Source organism: Electrona antarctica (genome assembly GCF_951216825.1).
Source record: "Electrona antarctica genome assembly, chromosome: 8".
Classification (NCBI taxonomy): domain Eukaryota; kingdom Metazoa; phylum Chordata; class Actinopteri; order Myctophiformes; family Myctophidae; genus Electrona; species Electrona antarctica.
In genome coordinates this window covers 47,115,134-47,127,720 of record NC_136789.1, presented here as the reverse complement: position 1 = coordinate 47,127,720, position 12,587 = coordinate 47,115,134, and the positions used below count along the sequence as shown (strand labels likewise).

At 40.8% G+C, this 12,587-nt stretch overlaps 1 protein-coding gene across 3 annotated transcripts; it reads right to left on the bottom strand.

Annotated features, from left to right (window-relative positions):
• Positions 1 to 12,547, bottom strand: tpte (transmembrane phosphatase with tensin homology). 3 transcript variants are annotated; one of them, XM_079508587.1, is made up of 20 exons: positions 12,430 to 12,547; positions 11,796 to 11,838; positions 11,051 to 11,170; positions 10,595 to 10,681; positions 10,394 to 10,441; positions 9,490 to 9,639; positions 8,110 to 8,229; positions 7,429 to 7,528; positions 7,110 to 7,173; positions 6,932 to 6,996; positions 3,057 to 3,117; positions 2,453 to 2,534; positions 1,925 to 2,013; positions 1,724 to 1,785; positions 1,458 to 1,538; positions 1,085 to 1,190; positions 793 to 890; positions 595 to 690; positions 428 to 498; positions 1 to 123 (listed from the first exon to the last, which is right to left on the bottom strand). In XM_079508587.1, exons 3-20 carry the CDS (start codon positions 11,098 to 11,100, stop codon positions 18 to 20), a joined length of 1,536 nt encoding a protein of 511 aa, XP_079364713.1. In that variant the 5' UTR covers positions 11,101 to 11,170; positions 11,796 to 11,838; positions 12,430 to 12,547; the 3' UTR covers positions 1 to 17. The 3 variants fall into 3 exon arrangements, with proteins under 3 accessions (XP_079364713.1, XP_079364714.1, XP_079364715.1); XM_079508588.1 differs by lacking the exons at positions 11,796 to 11,838; positions 12,430 to 12,547 and adding an exon at positions 11,839 to 12,375; XM_079508589.1 differs by lacking the exons at positions 11,796 to 11,838; positions 12,430 to 12,547 and adding an exon at positions 11,915 to 12,375.
• Between the last annotated feature and the right edge of the window lie 40 nt (positions 12,548 to 12,587).

Genomic DNA, 12,587 nt, shown 5'->3' with positions numbered 1-12,587 from the left:
TTGTCCATCTCAATTGTTTATTCAGGTTCTGAGAACAACATTGTGACACCAAAGTCCTCCTTGTAAAGGTCCCAGGTCTTGGCTTTGTGGGGGTTGTCTAGTTCCTCTCTGGAGAGGAACAACCTGTAGAGAACATGCAGAGGGAGAACAATAAGCACAGTGTTTGCCATCATCAATAAAATGTGAAAGCTTCGCTTGATCGAGTTTGATGATTTTTAACCTGAATCTTGTGGTTCTATTGAAAAGCTCTTATCTGCCATGTACATGTATACAAAGTTGTACAAAGTTATGTCGTTTTCCTCCAGTATGTACAGTAGAATGGAGAAAAACTCGACCAGATTATGTAAATTGTAAATGCTGGGAAGTGTTTTAGTCATATTCTGTGATTCAGTATCAAATCAGCGAAGTCGCCTTTGCGTGAGCATACTTGTTGTCTTCTATGAAGGACGTGTTGAACCAGAAGTAGAACGGACAGTCTTCATAACCTTTCGGTAAACCCTGGGGGTGATTAAAAAAATATATATCATTATATCTACAGTCTTCTGTAAAGGTGAACATACCTTTCTATACTGTAAAGTAAATGCAAGGACTCACTGCACTTGACTCAAACATGACTTTCACGTCTCCTTGTACAACTGGCCCGTTCTGAAGGCTGATCACCACAGCGTTGCTGCCCACATCAGGAAACACCTGACAAACAAACACAAAAAAACAATCAATACATTCACACCTGAGGGTAGTGTGTGTGTGTGTGTGTGTGTGTGTGTGAGAGAGAGAGACAGAGAGACCTACTGTGCAGTTATCTTGCTTGGCACACACGCCCTGAAACACCAGCTCTTTCCTTACTATTATCTTCACCTTCAGATCACTGCCGTCACCTCTGCCCACACCTGAGCAACAACAAAACAGAAATATTATATAAAGTGAAAAAAGGGCATTTCCTGCAATGGACCATTGCATGAAACTTGACACACACATTTATGTTTTCAATAAATCATGTAGCACATGTAAAGTGCTTCACAAATACAAATAATTATTAATATTATTATTGATGTGGCTGTCAGGGCTCTTGTTATTACAGTACCTGCTATGGAGTGGATGCGGATGCTCTTGACCTTAAGGTTCTGAGGTGGAGGCAGCTGCCTGTTGAACTTTGTCTTCATGATCTCATAGTAGCCAACGTACCTGCTCTGTGGTTAGAAGCACATACAGCAACACACACCAACATTACATCCCCATCTGGTGGTTGATTAGGCATTTAAGGCATTTAATAGCTTGCTCTCTCAGCAAGTTGCACAAACTACTGCCCCTTGCTAAATTTAAAGGCCTTCTTATGTTTCGATATTCAACATTACCTTGGTACACTATCCAGACCGTTTCAGAGACATGCAACAAATTAGCTGTAAGAAATATTTCATTTCATGATCAATATGAAAAAGTAACGTTCTCCTTTGTACCTGAGAGGGTGTCTCCACTCCCTGAAACTTTGAGCTCTGACTCTTATCCGTTCTCCTCTCTCCAAAATAATCAAGACTGTCCTGGGTGACAAAGACAGAGTTGAACGTACAATTTTAACCATTCCATTGTTCATTGGGGATATGGATTACTGTATAAGTTAACACTTAGAAAATGTTTAAAAAAGAAAAAGAAAAGAAAAGAAAAAAGGCCTGATGCCTTAATGGAGCATACATTTAATGGAGCGTAAATTAATCATGAGTCCTACCTGTGCACTCTCAGACTGATCACTATCAATAAGCCATGTGCAGATCAATGTCCCTGTGCGTCCTGTAAGAAGTTAGAGCACCAGCGTTATCAATTAGGGATTTAGCCACTAGAGGGCAGACTGAGACTGAAATGCACAACAGGAACTTTTTATTTCAAACCACTGGATGATGAATGTTTATGGGATGCTTTGATCTTTTACCTTTTCCTCCTTTGCAGTGAATGGCAATGATATTCGTTGGATCGGCAGACATCCATTTCCTCACGTTTTCTGTGTATTTCAGCATGTCCCTGAGACAGGTTATCACACACACACACACACACACACACACACACACACACACACACACACACACACACACACACACACACACACACACACACACACACACACACACACACACACACACACACACACACACACACACACACACACACACACACACACACACACACACACACACACACACACACACACACACGGGTAAAGGTCACAGCACAAGGTCAACGTTTAGCCCTACAGCATGCTGGTGTGAGTGTAACATCTCTTCGAGTGCATTTTTAGTTATTTCATTGAGAGCACAGAAGGACAGTACGTGTGAGGCAAGTGAGAGAAGACCTGGGTGTGTAATCCAAGGCCAGGTCTACAGTCACAAGATAGATACATTAAGATTTCAAACCAAACCTTTGAAATGGTGTCATAGGAGTGACACATCAGAGTGCTACTCACTCCAGGGAGGGGACGTTGTGGTCATCAATGAACACTCTCTCCACCCTGTAGTGGAAGAACTTGGGGTCGTAGCCTTTCTCACCTGGGAAAGAAAAAATATATATTATAGTAAAGCACACAAACACACTGCACTGTAAAGTCCTGTGTTATTTAACTCTTGTACACATTCATTTTGTACACTTATAAATGGATACATTAACACTAAATTCATACTCGTTTTAGGTGATAAGGTGACTACTGAAACGGTGGTTAGAAAAAACAGAGGCGTGTCCGTGTGAGTCGCTTATCACCGCAGCGTGACGTCATGTTGTAGTTTTTCCAACCACCGTACTGTGGTGGTCACCTTATTATCACCTAAAACTGGAGTATGAATAGGCCTTTAGGATTTTACTCTGTAGAAAGTATTTTAAAAGTAAAGGAGGAGTCGGACCAATTCCTTATGATGTAAACATGCCAGATTAACCAAAAGGAATTGGTTAATTCCCATCTGCTGCCCTTGGGCAGGTTGATGTTCATTCAGTAAATCAACCACATACATACTATGTATACTGTAGCACAAAGCCTTCAGGAACCTCTTCAGGGCTTGAGAGGATTGCAAACTTACTGCAGAGGTTGTAAACTTTATAGTGGTCCTGGTGTTTAGCGTCTAGGAACCTGGCCACCTCCTAGCGGGAGAAAGGGCAGATTTATAAACCCCTATGCTGATGTCTTTGTATCCGTACCTGTGACAATGTCCTAACATTCATCCAGGTTTTTGACCGCAAGAGCAGCTATTAGTCCGTGAGCCAGGGGGGTTGGTCTGTACCATCTGGCCGAATAAGGCTCATAGTGATTTTTGTGAAGGTATACATGTCTAGAGTTAGAAAATATGTGATAGCATTGCACCCGTGGTAGCTTTATGAGTGCTATCATGCATTTTATTTTATAACACTAGGCGAAAATTGCATGGATCAATATGGGGAAAAAAATTGTAATACACCCCCCAAAAATGATAGAAAAGGTTTTTCCAATTGGTTCTGGTACCTCTAGGCATGCTTAAGAATATACTGAAAATATATGTTCTGGAAAGGCGTCATTTTCAAGATGGCGTCCAATATGGCTGCCAGGAGCTTAAAATGGCTATAACTAATACTAATTCATCATTATTTGGGATTTTAGGACTAAAGGAATGTGGCTGAATCAGTGAAAGTGATCAGTTAATTATAGGGATGTGCCGATGAGACATTTTGGCCGATATCGATATCCGATATAATTAATTGCTGTTATGGCCGATAACCAATATTACCAATGTCGATCTCATTCTGTATTGAAAGATTATAATTTTGTCTATTCTGAAAAATACATGTAACAGGGTGTCTGCACTGCAGGCTTAGGCAAGTCACATCTAACTTAAATACCTTTATAATATTGTGAGCTTGTAGATCTGTTCAAACTGTTACTTTGGGCTTGTTTATCTGTAAAGACAGACCGATTAATTAATTTCATTTCATTTTTTTAAATATAAATGAGAAAAGACAAAGGAAATAAACGTCCAAAAATAATAATAATAATGATCTTTCATAATCCTTAACTTATGTTTATGTTCGAAAGTCGGGCAGATACTGGCACTGAGGAGGATATTGGAAGGGGTATGGGAGCGCAACCTGTCAGTGGTGATCACATTCATTGACTTCCAAAAGGCTTTCGACACCATCCACCGGGGGAAACTCATGAGTATTCTATGTGCCTACGGAGTTCCAGAAAAGTTGGTCCAGATGATAGAGTCAAGCTACAGCCATACTCGAGCCAAGGTCCAAGTTCGGCCTCAAGCTCAATACCAAGAAAACAAAGGTAATGACAGTCAACACAGAGGACAAAACCATTGCCACTGCAGACGGGACGGTGCTCGAGCGAGTCGAGGACTTCAAGTACCTCGGGGCCTGGACTGCCTCAACTGAAAAGGATCTGAAGGTTCGGAGAGCACTTGCCTGGAAAGCCTTGCACGGGATGAGGAGAGTGTGGAAATCAGACATGGGAGAAGACCTTAAGAGGCGGCTGTTCATAGCTACTGTCGAGACATGGACCCTCACAGTACAACAGGAAAAAGCCCTGGATGGAGTCTACACAAGAATGCTACGAATGGCACTAGGTGTCACATCAGAAATGTGGACCTCTATGGGGACCTACCACGGGTCAGGTCACGAACAAAGTCAGAGAGAGAAGGATGAGGCTGGCAGGGCACTGCGTCAGGTACCCAGAACTTGAGGCAAGTAAATTGACTATGGGAGCCAAACCCAGGGCAAAGCCAAGGGGGGGAAAGAAGCGTACCACCTATGTAGACGTGCTGCGGCGCGACAGCTTGGCTAACAACACTGCAGAGCTCAATAACCTGATGTTGGATAGGACATTGTGGAGGGCAGCGATCCAGGAATCCCGAGTTGGTGTTGGCTAGACCTCACTCTCGCAGTTACTATGTTTGAAAAAGGAGTAGGGAAAAGTGTATTGAAAAACCTAATCGGTCTGATTAATCAAACCGATGCCGATTAATCTAAAAACAACTCAAATCGTCCGATACCGATGTGTTTGCCGATTAATCTCCCATCACTAGTTAATTATGTATTGCCAAATCCAAAATGGTGTCCATACCACACCCAAAGTGATGTTCTATTGTACTGCATTATGTAAAAACAATACAATTACAAAATGAACAGAATAACTGTCACATAAAATCAATTTCTTATAAGTAGGTCAATCGTATGTGCTAAAAGGTCAGGTCAATGTCTGTCTCATAAGCAGGTGTGTCCAAGCATGCAGCAGATACAGTATGGTCACTGGTTGACATGCACAGTATTCACCTTACCATTGATATGCAGCTGTTTGTTGTTGTAACCTACAGCAGGGGTATTCAACTAGATTGAACTGTAGAATGATGGTGTGTGGGGGCCGCACAGCGTGCACGCTTTACTGAAAATGTGGGGGTTCTCAAAATGCATTTGTGCTCAAACACAAAGATGTATACATTTGTGCACAGTAATGAGCAGGATAATATGACTATACAGCTATATGTTACCATAGAATAGATGTAGACCTATTTGATAGTGCATAAACATAATTGCCTTGACATTAACAACCTTCAATGGGACAGTCCTGTGCAACCTCATATCCATGTGCAAAGGCAAGATCAGAGCACAAAATACTTTGCTGGCAGGGAACTTCCCAGACTACCCTGATGTGCTGGGTGAGTTGGGTGTCACAATGTAACAATCTGTTGCTGCTGTTGTACCACGACAGTTGTACTCATATACAAGTGGAATGTGGCAGACCACCAAGCTCAATTTGAAGGTTCAGGTGATGTCACACAATTTGGATGGGAGATCCACATTTTGCTAAGGGTGACCTGACACCTGATGAGATGTTGAAGCTACAAATGAGAAGTGATGTTGATAATAAAGAGGATATACTTTTGACGATGAGGTAGATCAGGATTTGGGTAAGATATTGCTGCCAATCAGGAGGGCTAGGGGGATGTGGTGGGTTGATTTTATGATCCTGATTATGAGTTGAAGCTTACATATATTGAATGTAGTTGCAAAAGATAAATATTATCATATTTTCTTATGCTATTATTACAAATGTATAAGTATAAGTTGTTATAGAAATAGAAATAGTTGTTTCTGTTTCATTGACCAGACCTTTAACATGTGAGATTGACCTGATATAAAGGCCTTTTTTGATTATGCCAATTACCAGTACACCATTACAAGTTTGGGCAACCAAGCTAAAATTGTCCCCAAATACAAATCAACAACAAAAACGTAATATGAAACAGCATTATTAGGTTTGGTATTGAACAGATAGAAGTGTCAAATGGACTAAAAGGTGATGTAATGGTGAACGGAAAGTTATCTTATGCATTACTTACACTGTACACTTACACTATATTTAGTTTATTGAATTTCATAAAACATTTCATTAGAATTTATGTTCTAAGATGGTTTTAAATATTTACAGAGGGAACCTTTGTGCTGCATCTTTCATGAAAACAGAAGTACGTCTAATGTAATATATAGTCCCTATATGTTGTCTCTCCTGTAATAGATAACATTTCTAGATGTGCTAATTTTAACAACTTTTCAGAGAAATATATAGTCTGAGCTGTATCCCAACCATTCTTCAAAGATATATGATCAATAATAGGAGAGAACCATCAGTTTGAAGTAGAATGCTCCATTCGGATTTTGAAAATTGTGTTTTGGCATGTGGTTATAAATGGAGTGATAACACACAGAAAGCTACCACAGATGCAATGCTATCACATATTTCCTAGCACTAGGGATGTATACCTTCCCAAAAATCACTATGAGACTTATTCACCCCATCGGTACAGATGACCCCAGATTTGGGGTCCTGGCTCACGGCCTATATGGAGTACTCTTCAGTTCTTAACAAATTAAGATTAAAATCAACCACTAAAGAGCAAGCATTTGAGTAACCTCTTACCGCGATGGGATTCCTATAGAAAGACTGCTTCCCCGAAGAAGGGAAAGACATAGCGATGACACGGTCTGGAGAGAAAACAAAGACAGTACTATTTAAATACAACAATAATCAATATCAATAATCAATATATAGTTTTTGTTTTGCTTTGTCTATCAAAATGGTGCATGTAGTATATGACCTGTGACGTAGGTAAGGTCCAAATCAAAGCCGTCCTTCTGATAGCGCCGCTTATTCTCAGACACCTGTCAGGAAACAAAGGCTCAATAATCCACTGGTTCTCAACATGTTGACCCCTTGTTGCCCCTTCAAGGTCATTGAGGGGGCAACAAGGGGTCCCCAAATAAAGATAGTTAGGAAGCAAATGGAGAAAATACACATTCACTTTTGTCCAAAGTGGATTTACTGAACATATGACGTCGTATATCTATTCCTTTCCTTTTTATTTTTACTTTACTGTGTATTCACAATAGCTTATGTTTCCATGGCAATGACCTCACCATCCTCCTGGTGACCTTCTCAAGTTCTTTCTTCTGAGATGCCAGTCTGAAAAGCCTCACCAAGATGAGGATCCTCAGAAAACGCAGGAACGACACCACCCTGTGCAGAATGAACGTTACCATTAGGAGATACCGGTACATTCTTTTCTATCTCAAACTTTATTATCAGTGATTATACTGATTATACTATTATTAAACTGAGTGACCCACAGGAACACGCCCAGGGTCCCGGCCCGGTTCCGGTGAGCCGCCCCCACGTCGGAAACAGTTGAAAAATGACTCAACAAACGCTATAACGCTATTTCCGTGCTCAGACGGACAGACACAGGCAGGCAGCCAGCCAGCCAGAGACACACATAGCTGGGCATTGGAGTGCTGCACCCTATGGTTGCACCACTCAAAAAACACCTCTTCAACCTAGCTTTTAATTCTCATCTAATTTTTATGTGATTTTAATTTTTTGCTATAACTGTATAACACTTTGAGCTGCATTTCCATACAAGAAAAGTGCTATATAAATAAAGTTAATTATCAGTAACTAAATGATGTAACTGTCTTTACCTGGGAATGTGACTGGCACTCGACATGCAACTGTCTTTACCTGGGAATGTGACTGGCACTCGACATGCAACCGTCTTTACCTGGGAATGTGACTGGCACTCGACATGCAACCGTCTTTACCTGGGAATGTGACTGGCACTCGACATGTCAAACAAGGTGTAGATCATAGTGACCACCAGAGTGATGACCACAATGCAGGCATCCATGATGTTCAGCGTGGACTTGAAGTACACTTTAAACCTGAAACACAATATTAATAATCTTTATTTCTATAGAACTTCTCATACAAAAGACAAGAAGCTCAAAGTGCTTTTTAAGATTTTTAAGTGAGTTTTAAAAAGCTTTTTAAAAGCTAGGGTCTGACTCTTTAATGTGTACGAGTCACATTTCATTGTTTAGAGGCATAACATGAAAAAGGTGACATGCTTGTTGCTCCTTACATGAGTCACTTTTGGTATCTAGAAGGCCTGCAGTAGAAGACTATAGTACATGTCTCATGTGCATACCATTAAGAGCTTAAAAACCAATAACATCACTTCTAAAAGTCACAGGGAGAAACACCAGTGTCAATAGATTTTTTTAAACTTATGATTAAATATATCCATGACATCATAGGACACTGTCACATGCAGATGTTGCACGCAGAAAATAGCAGATAGGCTATACAAGCTCACAACTAGTCAAAACGCAACGTATTGTGAGTTTGTAGATCAGCTTTTTTCGGCACATAACACTGTCACACAACAAAGTATAACTCATTGAGTCGGTCTGACCCACGGTTGTCCTGAAAAGCCTCTGCCCAGGGCCCAAATTAGAAACCTTAAAACCTGAATCACTGAATTAAACACCTGAATTAAAACCTAAAACCTAACCCTAATATATATATGGAGCTGGCCTGTTCTGACATCACAATGATGTTCTGACATCTGCATAGACTCCATATTATTATTATTTGGGCATGCCTGACAAATAACTCCATATATGGGCATAAAAGGGACAGACATAATAACTGGGTGGGGCATGCCTTGGGCAAGTAGACGAGTGCCCAACGGGCACCGCTTCTAGTTCTAAAAAAAAAGCACAAAACATTATAATACAGTTTCTCCAAAGGGTAGTCAATAAACATAGACAAAGATATACTGTGGTTTCGGAGGAAAAAAGCCCATTTCCTGTCCAACTTCCTGTGCATAACTTCCTGTTTAAAAGCTAATCAGCATTAGAAGCTGTCTTGTTGCTGACACAGGCTCATCTGGGAATGTTTACAGCCCATCAACTTCATCCATTCATCTCTCTCTCTCTCTCTCTCTCTCTCTCTCTAAGAACAGAACATCTGCCTAACGATGATATCACTGGTGGACGGGTTTCTGAACTGCCCACAGCCCTCCTATGAGACACAGGCTGAGTAGAAAAAAATTGTGGTATTTTATCATGAACATTAGTGTGGACACATATTATAAAATAATATTTGAATACAAATAGAATAAGTTCTACTCTACTCACCCTTCGACATAGATACGTAGGAGCACGTCGATAAAGAAGAAGAATGAGATGACGAGGGACACAGGCTCTAATGTGTTTCTGCTGTCTGGCACTGACAGGTCTACAATCACCAGCACGATGTCCACTATGATCAGTACCAAACCAAATATACTGCACGAATGAATGAAAATACACACAGGTCAGCCCTATCAACATTAGGATAATTAGCATCAGCAATGTCGACAACATTTACTCAAGACTACAAGTAAGACGCGCAAACGCGGGAAGCGAACGCAGCTCGTAAATTGCAATAACAACAATTAGAATAAATTATGTACTTTTTTAAGGTTTTTTAAAGTTTTTTCTTTTTAAGTTTTTTGTTTAAGTTAAGTTTTTTTTTAAGTTAATGTACAGCTGCGCCCTCTGGTAGCGGGCTGGTGGTGTTACAGCGTGACACACACACACACACACACACACACACACACACACACACACACACACACACACACACAGACAGACATGTTCTGCTAGGTCTCATAGTTAGTGGTCACTGCGTTCGCAATCACTGCGTTCGCAATCACTGCGTTCGCAATCACTGCGTTCGCAATCACTGCGCTCGCAACTATGAAGACACACACACACACACACACACACACACACACACACACACTCAACATTAGGATAATTAGCATCAGCAATGTCGACAACATTTACTCAAGACTACTATGAAGAGTGCGCGCGCACACACACACACACACACACACACACACACACACACACACACACACACACACACACACACACACACACACACACACACACACACACACACACACACACACACACACACACACACACACACACACACACACACACACACACACACACACACACACACACACTTCCTTTTTCTTTTATCACTCACCGAAATCCGAAGGACATGACAAAAGGTGCTATCTTCTTCCGGATGTTACTACAGGCAGGGGGAGAGAGAGAGACAGAGACACAGACAGACAGACAGACATAGAGTAATTATGGGAATAAAAAAGTCAGTAGGTATTCTGTAGTAGTAGAACAAATATTGAGCAGAAACTTGAGCTCTCCAGTTCAAAATGAATTAACTTACTGGTACAGTGTGTCTGGTTCCACACTCTTATCCTTCCCATCATCAATCTCCACTGTAGCATCGTCCATCTTATCAATCTTTTTTATGCTAATGTAGAAAAAATATTCAAGACAAGTAGATCAGATGCTAGATTGATGGATACAGTAGATATAGACATTGTTAGATCCATAAAATGTAACTCTGGGAGTGAAGACAAGTCTTTGTAAAATAAATATGTGCCTATATTATTATTACAGTTTCTTATTAGACAAGTTGTGACTTTGTATGAATGTATGTGCATCGGGATAAGGAAATGGAAGGTAAAACAGTGCACCAGATACATTCATGCTTTGGAATGTGACTGACAGATGCACTTATTTTACGATACTGGGAAAACAACATTCTAAATTTATTACTCATATAAACCCAGACACAGAGTAAAGGTTGACCATATGCTGGTAATATTTGTTCTTATACCCATTAACATCGGTGGAATCCGACCCAGGACTGAAATGGACAGAGGACATGGTTTCTGTGTGTTATTGCTCCTCTCCTCACTGTGGTCTCAAAGGCTTCTCCGGATTCAATAATAAGAACCTGTGAAAGGGTCAGGAGAACAAGTGATTGCTCATTGCTCTCACTTTCATCAAGACACATGAAGTTCACGCACGCTGCGACGCACGCGCGCGCCCACACACACACACACACACACACACACAGACTTCACTTTAGAGCTATTGTTACGTTATTATTTAAAAGTGTATTTCATACTAGTGCAAGTGCAAGCATCCCACATATTGCATCTATGCTACATTTAAATAGAAATAAGATTGCAATAAATATATACCGGTATCAAAAACTGATAAAATAACATGAATATATAGACTACAAAGTATACTCGACTGTCAAGTGTGTACTAGAGAGATTAAAACAATCCAATTCATCAATATTAGTACTATAGCAACACAGTAACACTGCCAACACATGAACACACACACACACACACACACACACGCGATTTGATTCTCAGCTCTCAGGTATGAGATCATGTTTGCATGCAGGTGTCGTTAATTATAATCAGATATGACGCTGTTTACGACAAACAAGAAAGAGATCTGCACGTCTGCAAGCGGGTTAACAAAGCAGGACAAGCGCTTACACTATAAACAAAAAGAAAGATGATTAAGTAACTTTAAGTCGAGGGAGATTCACCAGTACAAACCATTCGGGTTTAGGCTCATCTGTGATCTGGGACGAAAAGGTACCTTCAATTTTGTTTATCCCGATGGAAGCCAAAATAAGCTTCCAAAACAACTGAATTCCCACTCCGCCCGATCGTACCGTCGCAGTTATTGACATCCGTGAATATGATTCTACGAGGGAATTGTCTTGTGACTTCAGAGGAACGCGGTTCAAAGGTTGACCACCCTTCCATCCATTCTCTTCTCAATCTGCAAACGTAGCGGTTTCTCTAACTTCCTGAAGCTCAATAAAAAGCTCTGCCTTTTCCTCTCACAACTGTGATTCACTCGCCCACCCACAGACGTTGAGTGGGTTTTTACCACTTTCACATTAAGTTCTGTTGCACACAGAACCAGAACGCATTGTTTCTAACTTTCTAGTGTCTCGGCAAAAAAAAATCTGGAGTAGGCAATGTAAATATTCCACCAGCCTATGCTACTCTCATCGTGACCACATCTGGTTTCAATAACATCTGCATTCCCTATTGCTATGATGGGGGTTGCCTCCATAAGTCCATATCACAGACTAGTGCACTGCACTGCACATAGGCTACAGTGTAAACTATATAGCCTATGCTATGAAAGATAAGAATTTCTATTATGTTTCCTTTGCACAATAGCCTACTCATCCTGGTATGAAAGGAATGGAGACTTGGAGTGTGTGCTAAACACTGCACACACAAGACACAAGTGTCCATGGGCAGATCTGGGATCATGTTACCCCTCCCACAATCATCAAGCCTGGTGTGGGATGAGCTCCTAAAAACTGATCT